This window comes from Pseudorasbora parva, chromosome 15 (genome assembly GCF_024679245.1).
Source record: "Pseudorasbora parva isolate DD20220531a chromosome 15, ASM2467924v1, whole genome shotgun sequence".
In the NCBI taxonomy this organism is placed as follows: domain Eukaryota; kingdom Metazoa; phylum Chordata; class Actinopteri; order Cypriniformes; family Gobionidae; genus Pseudorasbora; species Pseudorasbora parva.
The window spans coordinates 38564203-38582212 of NC_090186.1; the positions used below are offsets into that span (position 1 = coordinate 38564203).

Here is an 18010-nt window from a genome sequence, read left to right on the forward strand (position 1 = left end):
GCTAACATATGGCTAAAAATACAGATTATTATTATATTTATTTAAATATCTTTAAATGTACTTATTAAACATATTCATTTATTTTCTTTTATTTCTTATTTTCTGATATAAACTATTTTAATATAGCTTTGCCCATATAATACCATCTATTACATGGACTACGTTCTGTTTTAGAGGGAACATTGGTAGTGACTAGGTGATTTTCTGGTTTGATTGAAGGTTGGGCTTGTCCTAAAAGGTTTACACTTGGCAGGTTTGGTTAGTTATATTAAACCAAACCCTGGTATGATTGCTCGGTTACTGCGGATCATTTGAATGAGTGTGAACGCTGCTAAACTAGCGGACTGAGACCCATCTTTTCAGCGCTTCCAAACAAACTGTGGTGCAGTTCAATTTAAATATGAATGCAACATGGATCAAAGACACTTAAACTAAAAACGGGACTTGATGTTACAAGATGCGACCCTATAAAGGACATATCCTAATGCCTTTAGGTTCAGTGTTAAAATGCCAATGTGACTGCTAAGCAGACCTTGACTAAATGTTTTTTTGTTTTGGTCCAGACTAAATGAACCAAGCAACCTAAACTACATGTCTGAACACACCCTTAAAAAACGCTTTCCTAATTAGATGATGATCTATGAATTGAAACGTTATAACTGACCCTCTGTCTCTCAAGGCAACGACCCTCCTCACCATGGACAAGTACTCCATGCAAGATGTGCAGAACATCAACAACACCTGCTTCAAGCTCAACTCTTTGCAGCTCAACGCTCTGCTGAGCAACTACCACTGTGCTCCCGATGAACCCTACATTCCTCCTGTAAGTGAACTGTCTCATTAAGGCTGTGTAGTCCTGCCCTGTGACGTGTCCTTTTTTAGATAAACCGAACCAGGTGTGCTGCACTTTCATAGTAGCTCTGCTCATTTGTCTCAACCTCAGGGTTTCTCATAATATGACCTTTTTGTTTGTTTGAAATATTACACTCATGACTGTAAAAGGTGCTGTATTGATGTTAGCCATTCTGTAACTTCTCCCACACTGAATTAAACGCACTGCATCCCCCCCAAAAAACTCACTCTACAAAGATATACAACATTGGATGGAAGAGTTTCACAGCATGTCAAGGTTTGCTTGCGTTCTTATGTAACATCATGATCATTGTCCCCTTCATGCCCCCAGGAGCTGATCGATCACGTGGTGGCTGTGGCCGAGAACACGGCGGACGAACTGGCCCGAAGCGATGGGCGGGAAGTACAGCTGGAAGAGGATCCTGATCTCCAGCTGCCTTTCCTACTGCCTGAGGACGGCTACTCGTGCGATGTGGTGCGGAACATTCCCAACGGATTCCAAGAGTTCTTAGAGCCGCTTTGCCAGAGAGGTACGGAAGATGAACAGATTGCTGCAACTCTCAATGAGTTTCCGAGTGTTTGATGTCAGTTGCGGTGTGCACAATGAGTATCAGGTGGATGGTGAATCAGAGGTTGTTCAGTTTATTTATTTAAGGCTGAGGCCATGCCAATGGAATGTGGTTTGTTAAGGTCCTGTAGAAAAGTCTGTTTGCTGCCATTCCTATCAGTATTTGTGTTTTGCAAGAGAGGGAGAGTGCGTGTGTGTTTTTACAGGTGTGTGACAAAGACAGGGAGAGACCAGTGGATTTTAAGTTTTACGCTTGGTGGATGTGTTCTGATCTGCTTGTTCTCCACTAGGTTTCTGTAGATTGACCCCGCATCCACGTTCTCCAGGAACTTGGACCATCTATTTCGAAGGAGCGGATTGTGACAGTCATTTCTCAGCTGACACATCAGAATTGGTAAGTTCTAACGATGGATGGATGGATGGATGGATGGATGGATGGATGGATGGATGGATGGATGGATGGATGGATGGATGGATGGATGGATGGATGGATGGATGGATGGATGGATGGATGGATGGATGGATGGATGGATGGATGGATGGATGGATAGATAGATAGATAGATAGATAGATAGATAGATAGATAGATAGATAGATAGATAGATAGATAGATAGATAGATAGATAGATAGATAGATAGATAGATAGATAGATAGATTATTCAGTTGTTTTTTTACAAACAGTATGTGAGAATTGCAAACTCACAAGTGAAATACTTGCAAACAGCTCCAGGGATTGTCTGATGTCATTTGCTAGTGTGTGTTCTGTCAGACTAACATTGTCTTAGATTCCAGCCAACACCAGTTATGCCACACAGGGCAATATTTGACCATAGTGCCCAAGGACTGTCTGTAAATAATATCCTTCTCCTCACCCTGAATAGGCAAAGCCCTTAATTGCTCCTCCTCCCCTGTAATTAGTTGTTTTTTTACTGTCTGTCGTATTTTTACGTAAGTGGATTTTTCTTTTTACATAATGTCATAAGCTCATAATTTTTTTAATACATAATGCTGGTCTGCCTTGCAGCAAATCAAGCTGGAGCTCAGAGCTTTAATTAAAAAAAAAAACAGATTTAAATACCACACAGAAATCTGATGAACGCAACTTAGTCGTGTGCCAGACCAACCCACCCACTCCAACATCCCTTTCTTACAGCCGTCCCAGGACCAATGCTTACCATAAAACTCACATATTGTGACAATTCCTCGGTCAATATGAAATCAAAATTGATCTTGTTTGCAATTCCTGGTCCTATTGAGCATAATTCAGCACAGGGTTTTAAAGATAAAAGATTTATAGGATTTAAAGTTTTATAATCAAGACATTATCTAACTGTTCACTACTAGCAAAATGGCTATTCGACTGTTTTTTCTAAACTCCTGCCAATAGTTCATGTATGTATTTATACATGACTTATACCTTTCTAATAAGTCCATATTATTATTAATATTAATAAAAATATTACCTATTTAAAAAAAAAATTGTGTGTGTGTGTATATGTATATATATATATATATATATATATATATATATATATATATATATATATATATATATATATATATATATATATATATATATAAATTGTTCCGCGTTGAATGTTCTTTGACACACATTATACAAGTAAAACGCACTTTTTTTTTGACATTTTGAAAACATGTTGTCCCAGAAAATCTTTTTGCAAAGCTAAAGACACTTGCTATTTGCATGCAGGAAGGATGAATTCTTTTTTTTCCTCTCTTTTTTTTTTTAACCCTACCAGTTCTGCCCCCCAACCCAAAAGCTGTTCTAAACAATGTTGATGGGCAGCATAGCTGAAGTTCCATGTACAATGAATGCGTGCCATGTGCAGCATTTACGCCGTGAGGCTCGCTAAAGGAGAGGCTGTGGCACTGTTCCTCTGTGGGAATCTGGTCTCTTTCTCCCAGGCCCGGCCTGTGCATAAGCGAGCCCACCGAGGCCTGATACACTCTGGAGTCGACACATGTGGCTTTCATTCTTGACTCGTCTCCAGAGCCCGCCGTTTCGCTCTGCGGTCGGCTGTGCTCTGAGAACCAGCAGTGGCAGAACCTCCCTAATTCTCCCTCCTCCTCCTCTTCTTAGCTCAGTTTGCTCTAGGAACAGCCACCAGACACAGCTCCCAGAAGCAGAGTGGACCTAAAGCTGAAGATACAGTACTTTTCACAAGTAAACTCACCTGTCTTCTCTCTCCACAGCCAATGCGGAAGGAACCGGAAATTGTGACCGTGACTTTGAAGAAACACAATGGAATGGGCCTCAGTATTGTGGCGGCAAAGGTAAGAGACTTCTTTTTCGGGGAGTATAATATTGCCCCACTTTCAATTTCTATGTGCTTCTTGCAGGGGTCAGAGTGCTGTAGCAGGGATACAATCATATAAATCCTTGAGGAGGGCCTTTGGTTTTGGCATAGATCTAGTTCCAATAGCACTTTGATGCAGGTAAAGAGAACAGTAAACGTTTTTGAAGAACCATTCTGCTTTCTGATGTTAAAGGTTGCTATAATCTGAGTGGGCAGTAAAGTTGTTGCCATTCCCAGGTCATGACTGACTGTCCAGACAGGCATCTGCTTTTGAGAGGACACACTCGGTTTGGTTTAGTCACAAGCGTATCTGTGTGCTTGTCAAACATTCAAATGTAAAACTAAGTCATAAGCAAATCAATACTCTTTCCGTGTTGGATAGACTGCTGCTTTTAGCAGAAGGAAGTGTGTTTTGGGTCATCACACTTTTCACAAAATGCAGTTGTTCATGTTAGAGTTTATGGCACAGTCAAAGGACTAAAATATTCAGTGTTTTTGGCAAGTTTCCACCATTTACTCTCGTCAGCATAGAAAGATTAGTTTCGATGTCAACATTGCATGTTAGGTTTTTGTTTATACTCTAAACTCTTACTAGTAGTGACTGATATATGCAGTTAGAACACGAGTTACTGTGCAAGTAAACCTTCTGTTTCAGATTTGGATTTTTCTTAGTGGGTTTTGAAGAAAAGACCGTTGTAGTTCAGTAGCCTGTGTTTTACCACTTTAGGGGGCAGAAGAACCTTTTTCCCCCCACCAGATGTGCGTCAGGTTCAGAGGAGGTGTAGAGGCTGGAGAAGGGGGCTAACAGGAACTGTTTATTTTCATAGCAAAACCTCCCCTTTACAGAGTCTATTTTCAACTCTGTGTCTCTGAGGATGCATGAAGTTTGGTAGAGGTAGAATAGGAGGGAAGGAGTGAAAAATGGGAGGAGAAGGAGAGGAGGAGTGAGTAAGGGGTGTAAGGCACGCTCGGGGACAAAGGGGAGGATCTAAAGTGGAGAGACGGTCTGTCCCGGTGTGCTGGGACGCAGCTGGAAGCAGCACTAAAACTTCAACTAACTGTTAGTGAGTTGTGGGAGTTTCACTTGTATAACAGTCTGGATGTGGTATTTCCTACTCTGGCTTCAGATATTTGCATATGCTGTTTAACATGTAGCCCAGGAGTCGCTCCACAGTAGACCTGTCTGCTTTGAAAGAGTTGGATACGTTTTCCTGGACCGCTATTAGTTGATTTCTCAGTTCAGTCTCGACTCCAGAGAGGAGCGCAGTATCATGTGGTTCTCTGTGGTCGGGAGGAAGGAGCCGGTAAGAAACCACTTGACATGGAGCGCGTGTCTTTCTTTCTTTTTTTTATGTGGGAGAGTTAGCAAGTAAACGCTGAGAGATTAATAGTGTGCTAAAAAGACATCACAGTGATTTTAGTTCGTTTATAGTTTGCCGTCAGTGTGGCACTTTATAATAAGGTTCAATTTGAAAACATTCTTTAAATGCATTGGATATCATGAACTACAAATGAACAAATGCTCATTAATCTTTGCTCATTTTTATTCATACTAATGGCATTATTAAGGGTCTGGTACTAAACAGAAACATATTATATGTAGAAATTAATTTTAGCCTAAGATTAATAAATGATATGAAAATACTTCTTGTTTATTTTTATTTTTTATTTCATGTTATTGCTAATTGTAAACCGTTAAAGCTATCAGATGGTTGTGAAACTGAGATCTGTTTATTAGTTTATTACCTGTTTATTAATTGAAGTAATTTTTGTACCCTAAACATGGTACTTCAGACTATATAAATGCCAGACAAGGGCTTACACACTTGCTCACATTAATTCAGGCGAATGTTATCAAGTGTGAAAAAGCAATGTTTTGCCAATGTAAACAGAGTCATGCGACCAGACTGCACAAACATGTAAATGCACGTTGTACAGGTGGTATATTTTTTTCTATTGGCTCTCGCCACGCATTTAAGACAAATCGGCTTATGCACAAAAAAATCGTAAGAGCGAACGTACAGATTTAGCATAGCAAAGCACATATGCACATTTCATTTTTTGTTAAAGATAACTTTGTACTGTACAGTACATTTTCAATCTTAGATGTTTGTGGTTGTGCGCACAGCGGTATCGTGTAATCAGGGTCACAGGGATAATGAATACAAGCTCTACATGAAGTTCCCCATCATGTATTCCAGTATTAGTGACTCATCATTACTTGTTGCAAGCAATCTAGAAGGGTTGATCCAGCCATATGGCCACGCTACTGTCGCAGGGCTGCATTTTCTTAGGCTGCAGATGTTTGTGCGATAACAGCTCTTTTGGGATGGTGTTAAGTTTCAGGGGAAAGAACAAGGGAAATCCTGACCTCCGTACTTCACACTGACAAGGGCCTACCTGACATTTTCCCATGATTTCTGCTTCAGTGCTGAAATAAGTTGTTGCCACACGAATCAAAGCGGAATCGGTTCTTCTGTTTTATTGCAGAACCCAACTTCTCAGAGCAAAACTTTTTGTTTGTGTACTTGATTTTTTGCACAATAGCTCACTAACTTCCTTCTCGTGGGCTTCTTGATCTCATGCATGACAACAATGGAAGGATGTGTGACTCCCATACGTGAGCCTGGATTTCCTGAGGACTTTGAGAGTGGAGAACAGAATGTGAGCCCAACATGGAGTTTTCTCGACTGTTATGTCTCCTAATCTTTTAGTTATCTGAACTGATATGAAGTGAAACCAATGTGACTACCCACTGCGGAAATGTACCAAAATGAATTTTTTTTTTTCGTTTTGGATCTCAGATTCAAAAGAAAACAGGACCATAAAACACTCTTTGACCATTTCTTCTTGGGATTTAGGACACTGTGCACTTTCTATTGGCTAGGGATGAGATCTTTGACAGCTGTGGGTGCATACCCTCTTCAAGAACTTTACTTCAGCCCTTAGGCAAAATTGAACCTGACAAGCCCCTACAATTATCCAAATAGAGATGCTTCAAACTGTCAGTGCGTTCATCATGATGATCGTGTTTGTGACATTTCCTACTTTGACAGAGAAAGTAGATGGGAAGAGTAAAGAACTGTGTCCCATTAGAGGACCATCTTCTATTTAAAAGTTTACAGATGTGTTGTCCAGGAAGGAACTATTGTAGGGTATGAGAGGACTACAACCAAGTTATTAAATAGTAAAACTTCTGGACATTTTTATGTTTGAAGCAAAAGATGTCAAGTTTGCGCGAAAAAAACCGAACCCTCAACTTAAGCTATGACTCATGTCTTAGACATAATTCTGTCCCTTTACATCTAAATATTCAGAGGAGAGACGTTTCCTTTGTGTCCAAAAATGGAGCTGTCTTCTAAACGCACTGCCAGAGGACCATGAAGGAAGACAGACCTCTTTGTTTGGTCTTTCTTAACTGAAGCAAGTAACCCAAGCGTCTGCAGATCATTAGAGCCGGAATGGAGGCCACTCAGACGTGATGAAGACCGTTGACTGAAAGCAGCTCGTTATTGAAAGTCTCTTGTGATAGTCATGATTTTTGGCACCCACCATTAGCTGACAGCCTCAGCTGTCCATCTGTCTTCCATCCGTCTAGACGTGACCATAAGGACTGGTTACGTTCAGGAGCGAACTACTGTCCCGGCTGCTTTTTTTTTTCCAGAGTGCTGTTTGTTGTGGGTGATTAATCGGAGCAGGAAATGATGGTGACAGGTCAAGTTTCAGTGAATAGATGTATTTTCTGTTTTTCTAGTGCACCGTGGACTCCACCATCTCTGTCAGAGGTCAGGCACTGCCTTGACTCCCTGGGGCTGTTAACAAATTACACTCAGCCATTTATGTCTACACGTGCAGCTCCCTGAGGACTTGATTTGCCAATCACATCCACAACCGTAAACCTTGAACAGGAAACTGTGCGGTTGGGGTACGGCTCTCCAGAGAGTACGCCACGAGTGTTTTTGAAATTAAAGTGGGGAGGGGGACATGAGTACTGAAGTTCAATTCTACCTCTGTTGCAAGGCACTCGTCTTTCCTAAGCTGGGCTTCCAATTTCCTGTATTTGCAACGGCAGGTTTGGGAAGCTTTTCCGTAGACAGGAAGCGTCAGGGTGGGACCGAGAAGCTGTAGACTTTGTTTGCTTGCTGCATGAGGTTTTAGGACCATCAAAGGAATCTGGAATTCTGTGGTTTTAGCATCTGCTCCAAGTACTGTTATCAGTGAACACCTTCAGACTTCAACACTTTCCTGTTAATGTCTAATGTCTGCACTGCAGATGCAAACATGCCGACTACGCCAGACAACCGCTAGCGGGGAATATATGAGCTTGAACTGTCTTTTTGTGGTGTACCATTATGTGTGAAGAAGTTCTTTTGGCAATGCTAAGCCCTATATGAGCTTGAACTGTCTTTTTGTGGTATAGCGTTGTGTGTGATGAAGTTGTTTTGGCAATGCTAAGCCCCAAACAAACAGACTCAGTTCATCCCCAAGTTTACTGACCTTTACCCTCTGACACACTGAAAGACAAACAACCTGCTGCGGTGTGTAACGGTTTCTTTTTTTGCTAACAAGGGATTTAGCCCATGTAAAATATTATTTACAACATGAGATGTTTACATGCTCAAATTTGGATATGCCGAGATGTCTACTAGCTGCACAGACGTTATTATTTTCTTTAAGCTGAAAGATGAGCACAAAAACAACCACACCTAGAATACAATCCCACATCACACGCTCGGCAACAGGCACACTTGTGCAAAGGATGTTGATCTCACATAGAGGCGTGGTTCTGTGTTGTTGTGAGGAACAGGCAGCTGACTTAATTCTAATCGGACGGTGATCAAATGTTAATTCATTGAATATGTAATAGACCAAGTATCACACGTCACAGTTTTGAGTCAGGATATCCTGTAGAGCACATTCGGGGCTTTGCGCAGATACCAAATGTTTAGAGGTTTCACCAGGAAAACAACAACAACTTGGTCTTTAAAATTGCTGACATTAATGTTTAGCACTCTTATGGAAATATGATAATATTTTGTCATTATAATTCAAATCTGATTAATTTTCAAATTGTTTGTTATAAATCAACATCTCAGGAAAATGTTTGGTTTCTAATCAAAATATGACTTTGTTACAAAAAAGTGCATTGATTTCATATATGTCCACTGTAGTTGACAGCAGGACTTAAATCATGTTTATCAGGCATTTTGGAGACACAAGTGAATAGGGGAAAAAAATACATATAAATATTCATATGAAATATTACACTTTATGATGAAAATTGTCATTTAATACTTTATTACACTTCTTTACACTTACACTTCATTACATGTTGCACCAAGAACACATTAATATGCAAATTAGATTAAATGTATCAATACATTGTATTGAATGGGAAAATCCAAGTATGGTTATTTTACCCACATATTGCATAAAGTAAGATGGTATATCAAAGTGTGTGTGTATATATATATATTCTTGCTTCGCCTATCGCACTTTCCTTTCCTTCTGAGTGGTTCACTTTCACTCTTCCCTAAAACCCCAAACTTGACATCCAAATCAGCCAAATAAGTTACTGTTGTAAAATGCAGTTTATTTTTGCTAAATATTAAACAGTGTTATTAAAAGCGCATTAAGCCAAAGAGATACTGTTCTCTAGGCGGCCTCCTGTGCATGCGCTCCGAGACCGGGTGGAACGCGCATAAGCAAAGTATACTGCAGGCTTCAGATACCCGCCTAAGCGGTCAAATAGCCTACACACAAATATGTCACAATGCCGTTTTGGTCATTATCCTTGGCTTGTAAACAAAATAATTTATGTCTTAAGTGAATGTAAACACTGGGAAAGAGCATGTTTACCAGTATATTTGGTCCATGCGTTAGCTCTTACATTTACATCAGCCTAATAAATCTGCTGCTGTCATTAATGTTATTCACACAACAAAATCACTCGCTGCTTTTGAATAAATAAACTGTAGTTTTAATAAAGATTAGTCTATATTTAATGTATACAGCAGTGTTACTTTACATTTTGATTTCTTTATTCAATTTCTGTTGTAGGCTATTACTTATCTGAATACCACTGTTAGTAAATCTTCCTGAAAAACCTAAAGCACTATTTATTTAGTTCGTATTTTTGTTCTGTTGTATTTTTTGTAATTAAATATTTAGTTTTATTCTGATTGTATTGCTAACAGTTTACTTGTGTTCTGTAACTGATAGTTTAGGCGGACCACCTTCTGTATTCAACTCATGGAAAACCATAACTGGCTTGACGATGGCGTTGGACTTAGCGTAAGCATTTTCACGTGTGAGAGTCGATATTTTTTCTTTGTAAGTTGAATATGGAAGGCGGTCTGCCGGAAGCTAGATATTTTACTTTATAAAAGTTTTAAATATGGATATTTTTCATCACAATCCCAGCGATTCTCTTCAGAAGGGCTTTATTAACCCCCGGAGCTGTGTGGATTACTTTCCTAATGGATGGATGCAGTTTTTCTGGCTTTAAGTTTTAGGCTTTCATGCACTCCCATTATAAAACTTGGAATAGCTAGGATTAGCTATTTTTTTATATAACTGTATTATATAATATATAATGTATTCATCTGTAAGAAAAATGTCATATACACCTAGGATGGCTTGAGGGTTTATGAATCATAATTAAAAGAAATTGGTGAACTATCCCTTTAATTAAATTAGTATTAGTATTGATACCGGTAATCGTGAAATTTCATTGACATTTCAAATTACTTTGATATCACCCACCTATAATAGTGATTTCAATATTGAGCAAAATAACTGGGATTATGATTTTTGCCATAATCAAGAAGTCCTAAAAAAAGAGCTCAATAAATTTGTTGATAATATTCTCTATAAAAACATTTCAAACAGATTTTACAGTCTAGTGACCAAGCAGTCGCTTTTAGAAAGGACAAAGCCCCAGAGAGTTGAATTGACTTCTTTTAGCCAGTATCTCCTCACCCCTTGTTTTAAAACAGTAGCAATTAGTTCTCTTGTTAACATGCATCTGTTTTTTATCAGTGGCTTTTATAGACCATACTCCATTTCATGTTCTGCGTGCCAGGTTTTCCAGCTTTGATCAAAGCAAGTTTGACTCAAGTTTCCTGAGGAAAGGTCAGCAGTTGCTCGCCCGCTGGGCCTGCACGAGACTCCTACATCAGTCGTGTTCAGACGCCGTAGAAACCACCCCGCCTCAGAACTCAACCTTAGGGCTTCTCATGTGTCTCTCACCGCAGGTTCACTCTTTAATGTGGAAGAGACTGTTTTTTGAACGGTTGTTTCTCATCACAGCGCAATGCTTACTTTCAAAGTCTACTCAGAAAGCTTTTGGGCTTTGCCAGGCGACATGCATCTCCCTCAGGATGAGTTGAGACCTTATAGCAGATGAGAAGCTGCTCACCTGCTCAACATTGGACTATCTGCATTTCAGATTTCTTGTTGGTAGCATGCACTCAGTTTCCAATGTGTTGCATTAGGTATTATGTCAATGTGTTGTAGGCTTTTTTGATGCCCCTTGTCAAATGGCAGAATTTCTGGCTAATCATAGTGGTACCATTTATTAAATTGCCTTTTTAGCATCCTTTGCCTCCTAGCAGTGTAGTTTATTTTTTTGCACTGGTGATTTCTCTGACTACTTTTAAAATGGTAGCTTAACAACTTTAACCATCCGTATGTTGTAGCTTGGGTATACTGCAGTTTCATGTAGTTTTCAACACTTGGTTTGTATTCCTGCTGATGCTTTGGAAAGCCCCCATCCTGTTGTTGTGTACTCCCTATGAGGAGGAGCCATTGTCCAAGATCATATCACATCACCCCCACAACATACTGGGAAGAAGTGACTTGTGCTATACTAAGGCAGAGCACATTGCGGTAGGTTGTTTTTATGCATCTTCACCACGATGATTTATGACGTCTGATTGCATATTTCTTCCATCATTGTTTCCTTTATTTCATCATTTCTCACAGTAGACTGGTTTTGTAGCTATTTGATGGGGTTGTTTAGTATCTATGTAGTTCTTTCATTTTTATTTTGAAGTTTTTGTAATTTTGTTGTAATTTTTATTATTTTTAATATTTAAATAAAAAACTAAATTAAAGTGAAAAATGTTCAATTGGAAGTTTTTTATATATACATCTCAGTTTATATTTATTTTATTTCAATTAACTTTTTTTTTTAAAGTTTTAGTTATATTATTATAACCCTGGTCGTTGCATGGCTATTTTATTTTCCTTATTTACATGCAAATGACTTATCAGTCTGTTTTTGATTACCCCACCCTTGATTTAATGCAGCACATTTTTCTTTGGAAGTTTGTGGGTTTTTTACTTTTTGAGGCTGTACAAAAAATATTTTCATTGTTAAAATTCTCTTTGACTGAGTGCTTTATAACTGGCATGACCTCAATCATTTTTGGGGCCTGTTAGCAAACCGTGCATGTTGATTCATATTTTTCCTATATTTGTGGTTAAGTCATGAATGTTCTGGTTGATATTTGTGTGGTGTTCATGTTACGGGTGTGTTTGAATTGTAGGGTGTGTTTATGCCAGTGTAATGTGAGTGGGTTATGGGGGTCTGTGGCTAACGTTGGCTTTATTTCAGAGGGCAGAATAAAAGACGTTGCTGTTTCCCAGGCAGATTTTGTTACTGGGTTTCCCGATCCATTGCTTCTGGTCAGCTTTGTTTAGGTTTTTTCAGTTTATGCCCCACATAACAGTTTACACCTGGTGTCTCTCTTGTCCACTTTCAAGTACTGGACAAAATAAGCTTGCATCCGGAGATGACAGAAAACATACGGAGAGCAGCAGCTTTCTTTTCTGCTCTGACAGCCTCAAGACCATGCCGAATGTGACAAGTGCATGTTGGAAATCTGGAATGGTTAGAGAACATTGTGCTTGGTACGTTTTTCATCTTCAAACCAAACTTGGGTCTCCAGCTAGTTTAAATGCAATGCAATGTTTATGCATTGAATCAGTAAGTGGAAAGTAGACAATCCGGTCGAATGCGTTTTCGACTACCTCTGGAAATGGTTCGAAAGTGGACAAGCACAAAATAGCTAAATACAAGTGTAAACGGGGTCTAAAACGTTTGATCCGATCAACCACTTGTGATCCGATCAACCAAAACGCATCTTAATACCAGTTGTAAACGGGGCCTATGAGCAATGTGGTGAACGCATACCAGTCAAATCAAATGAAAGCCAAACTCTCTGAAAATGTAGAAACTAATCTGGTAGGGTGGAGTTTTGAAGGAAGGAGTATATCATAATCATCTAATGAAACTATTTGTTGATAACTTTTAGTTCTTCTAGTAGAGTCACCTAGTAGATGTAACTTCACCAGTTTGGACCCATGAAGAATCTTTTTCCATTTGACAGCCAGAACTTATTCAGTTTAAGTGATCTGCAAAAGGTACATTTATGATTTAATGTGACATTTTTGGGGTCTGAATCTTTTCAGAGAGGCTAAAAACAACATACAGCATGATTGTATGGTAAATGTAGATGTTGCTCATAACTCCACTCGAGGCGGTCCTATATTGATCAGCATATATTTTTATATATATAATGCTGAAGCCAGTGGGGGACAAAACAGCCAGCATGGAGGAAGTGTTGCAGACTTGGGTGGTATGCCATTTAGAAAATGGTTTGTTATGACCATGAAAGCATCTTTTGGAGTATTGCATGGACGTTGGCGAAGTTCTGGAATTTAGATGTAAATAGTGTACCTTTCGAAAGAGTACAGGCTATTAAAGCAGAGAAGACATATGTTGATTAAAAGCAAGGTTTATTTATATATATATATATATATATAGAGAGAGAGAGAGAGAGAGAGAGAGAGAGAGAGAGAGAGAGAGAGAGAGAGAGAAAGCATTATTACTCTAGTCCTGTCACATAATCCTTCAGAAACCTTATATTCTGATTTGCTGTTCACAAATAATGAAAATGTTGAAAACCGTTATGCTGCTTAATATTGTTGTGGACATTTTGCTGTGGTCAGACTTTGCTGCTATTAATTTGTCAGGTGGGTGAGTATGAGCAGTTTGTGTTTCTGTATTAGAAAACAGCTGAGATAGGAAATTCAATACAGACCTCCTATTATAGTTAAATTTGAGCATGATCCCCCTAAAATAGAACCGCTGGCAGCAGCCAGGGGATTTTGGGTACGTACTTGCTCAAATAGCAAATCCAGCCATTGGAAAAAACAAATGTTGCTAAGTTGAAACCGCAGTCCTAAAGTAAACCCCTTTAAAGCTCATATCACTGGTGCTCTGTCAGCTTAAAGCCTTGAACAGACCATTTATCTCTAGTTATGGAGCATTACGTGTTAGAAATGTTATGAGTGTTAATGTTACCATTTCAAGTGTGCAGGAAGTGCTACAATGATTGCATTGTTTTATCCTGAAGTATTTTTATTTTGATCATAATTTCTGTAGCATGCAATGGCATTTAGGGTCTAGCTGATATCTCAATGGTTGCACAGTCCAGCAGCCAGATGGCCACTGTCAGATGATGACCTCTGACCCTGGATATAGGGTGAAGTTCTCTGAGAGGGTTAAACATGGCTAGTTTGAACAAAATGGAGCCCAGATCTGGTCTGAATTTCTGAATGACTTTATTTATGTCAATGTGTTCACTGCTGGCTCCAGATTTATAGTCTTTCGTGAATGAACGCCTGGTTTCTTCGTCCAGCGGTTTCCACAGCGGAACTAGTGGAGCCTGTTAATGACATTTAGATCTTTCTCAGATTGCTAATAGACTGTTTTGCTCTTTGTTTTGTGTTTTTTAGGGTGCTGGGCAGGACAAACTTGGAATTTACATCAAGTCTGTTGTCAAAGGAGGTGCGGCAGACATGGTGAGTTCAGTTCGGTTTATACTGTAATGTGCTTTATAGGCAAATGCAGATGCCGTGACCTCATTTCTTCTGAAACCACTAGCAGCTTGCATTGCTGGTATTATTTCTCATTGTTAGTGTCATTAACATTGCCATGCTGTTTTCCTTCAGGATGGGCGTCTGGCTGCTGGAGATCAGTTGCTCAGTGTGGACGGGCGAAGTCTGGTCGGTCTCTCTCAGGAGAGGTAATTCTGGAGCATTCAGACCGTTAATAATGATGTCTGTAGAATGGGATTTAAAATTTTTTTGAAATGGACTTACAGGTAAAGCATGTAATATCCGGCTACATCGAAGAAGACAAGCTTCTCAGTTAAATAAACAGAAGGATTGCATGTTCAGAGCATGATCAGAAATGTATGGGGTGCTCGGGCAAAAGTCCTACCAAATATGCCCCTGAAATGTAACATTTCAAAAAGTTATAGGAACTTGTTGTTTTCTTGTTGATTTAATTTGATCTGAAAGAGGATACTCATTATTAGGATTATTTAATGATTTTGCACGAAGATTTACCTTTTTTTATGTGTTTACACATATATATGCACCTAATAATATGGAGAATGTTTCTGTCACTGAGGTTTGTCATGTAAATATCTTGTATTTATCTTGAACTTGGTTTAACATTTACAGCCATTAAATTGTGCAGTACGAAGCACCTTTATGTTTGTAAAGTCAAAATGGCTTAGAAATGCTTGCTAGTTTTTTTCTTTTTTTTGTAGTTTTGAGATGAGGCAGAATTGTTGAAACTCTTAAATCTGCAGATTCGAGTTAAATGAGAGCATATAGCTAAAAACAGTTGTGAATGGACACAACTTGAGTTGCCTTTAGGATCCGTTCCAGCATCCATCTCTTTAAAGCATTTGTTTAGAGTGAGCTAACGACAAATCCAAACAGACATTCTATGAAATTAGTCTCTTGAAATAATCTCCCATGGGATTGTGGGGATTGCACATTAATGCTTTGAACATGAAAATTATTCACCATAGTCTGCGGTTTTATGTGTTTAACTCATAAGATGTCTCTGTGTTGTAGGGCAGCGGAATTGATGACACGAACCGGCTCGGTTGTAACGCTTGAGGTGGCCAAACAAGGAGCCATTTACCACGGGCTGGCCACACTCCTCAACCAGCCATCCCCATTGATGCCTCGTGGTAAGCATGCACCGCGCATCTATGGCATGAACATTTATTTAAAGAGGATTTATTATGCTTTTATTACATTTTCAAACTTTCTTTAATGTAATGTTGCTGTTTGATCATGAAAAAGGTCTGCAAATTTACAAAGCACAAAGTCACTCCATAGGGAATTATTCTCTATTATTCTCTGTTTCTGAACTCCTTGAAACACCTCGATTGGGCTGAGTTTTCTTTTGGAAACTTACATGTCTCATCTTCCACTTATTCCAAAGGTTGTGACAATTCCGAAACGCGCTCAAAACAGTTCACCAATCACAACACACTGGTCCAGCTGACCAGACAAAGCGCATTGAGCTTTTCAGAAGGAGGGGCTTCATAGGGACCGTAATTAACTCCTTCCCAATCAGCGTCATACTGTCCCAATAACATACAGTATATCAAAAGAAAGAACAGACCATTAAAGGGTTAGTTCACCCAAAAATGAAAATTAGCCCATGATTTACTCAACCTCAAGTCATCCTAGGTGTATATGACATTCTTCTTTCAAAATGGTAAATAAATGGACTGCATTTATATAGCGCTTTTATCCAAAGCGCTTTACATTTTTGCCTCACATTCACCCATTCATACACCGACGGCGATGTCAGCCATGTAAGGCGCCATCCAGCTCATCGGGAGCAGCTGGGGTTAGGTGTCTTGCTCATGGACACTTCGACACTTGGTCAGGTGGAACCGGGGATTGAACCACCAACCTTTCGGTTTGTAGACAACCTACATGAACCACTGAGCCACTGCCGCCCAGTTCAGACTAATAAATGTTTAAGGGGGGTGAATCTTTGGTTTTTTTTCCAGGCTTTGTTGTGTTTATGGGGTGCAGTATAACATGTCTTAATACTTCTTTTTTTTTTCTTTTTTTTTAAACGCCATATTTTTCTTATATTTTACCTTTATTCCACACCGCTGTCTCCACTGTCCTTTGAACGGCTCGTTTGCTTCCTGCTTCTATGAAGCCCATCCCTCTGAAAAACGCAATGGTCTTAGATTGGTTAGATGGCCAAATGTAGTTTCCTGTATTTTTATTGGCTGAAGTGCCAAGCACAGATTGTACAGAAAGGCCACGGCCCTTACCATTACGGGCAGAAGTCACATCTGCGGTGACTAGCAAGGGTTTATGATGTCACCAACCCGGGAAGAAGCTTGTTGTAGTCCAAACCGGCCGTTTTTGTAGGCAATAAACTACCATAACTTTAAAAGAGAATATCTCCGTTTGCATTGAACTTTTTAGCTCTGTAACTTTGCAGATACTGTTTATGCTCTAGCAGCAACATTACACACTAACTAAAGTTAAAAAAGTGAAATCGCATGCAACCACCCCTTTAAGTTATATTAAAAAAAGTCCTGGCTAATCCAAGCTTTAAAATGGCAGGGGTTGTTGTTAAGTTCATAAAAGTGCATTTGTCAGTCAAATAACGGGCTCCACGCAGCTCCGGGAGGTTAATAAATGCCTTTGAAAGTGAATTGTGATGCTTTTGTGTAAGAAAAATATCCATAAAACTAAAATATCCATTAAAACTTTATTAAAACTGAATTAATCTAAAACTTTTCTTTTTCTGAAAGAAGAATGTCATATGCATCTAGGATGATTTGAGGATGAGTAAATCATGGGCTAATTTTCATTTTTGGGTGAAGTGTCCCTTTAACAACAACAAAAAAGTTTTATTCTCACTTCATGCATTCTTTTTTATCAACACTTGTGAATGAGTTTCATAAAACAAATTCATAAAAAACATTTGGACCAAAAAAATAGATCGAGTCCATCACTACCCCCAAAGCTTCACAGTCCTATAGCTTATCCTGGGTTGACATTTTTAGGCAGTTTAGATTTTATATGCTGTTTAATGCTGATGATTGTTATTTTACATATGCTTATGCTTACATATATTCACATATTTACTTGTTTCTGCTGCTTCTTCTCATGTGTTTTAATCAGGAGATTCAGTACTCTATCAGGAGATGCATAATAGCGTCCCCTAATGTATAACAGTAAAAAGATGGAAAGCCAGACATTTCTGTCAATGGGAAATATTTAAACAGTTACAGACAGACTGAGAAGAGAGGTACTGCAGCAACAGTGTAAAATGTGTTTTTTGAACATTCAAGCATGAAAACCTATTCTAGTAGACCCAAAGAACAAACTTGAAAAGGACCATCAAATGGCCTCTTTAAA

The 18010-nt window shown here is 39.0% G+C and overlaps 1 protein-coding gene across 20 annotated transcripts in view; it reads left to right on the forward strand.

The window, feature by feature from the left end:
- The window catches only part of afdna (afadin, adherens junction formation factor a), a 137606-nt gene that overhangs the window by 99125 nt on the left and 20471 nt on the right, over positions 1–18010 (forward strand). For all 20 annotated transcript variants that reach the window (XM_067417985.1, XM_067417995.1, XM_067417986.1 and 17 more), the window contains 7 exons: positions 680–823; positions 1184–1382; positions 1711–1814; positions 3636–3716; positions 14546–14611; positions 14762–14835; positions 15680–15798. In XM_067417985.1, the coding sequence (XP_067274086.1) occupies positions 680–823; positions 1184–1382; positions 1711–1814; positions 3636–3716; positions 14546–14611; positions 14762–14835; positions 15680–15798 (787 nt within the window). The remainder of the gene's footprint in view (positions 1–679; positions 824–1183; positions 1383–1710; positions 1815–3635; positions 3717–14545; positions 14612–14761; positions 14836–15679; positions 15799–18010) is intronic.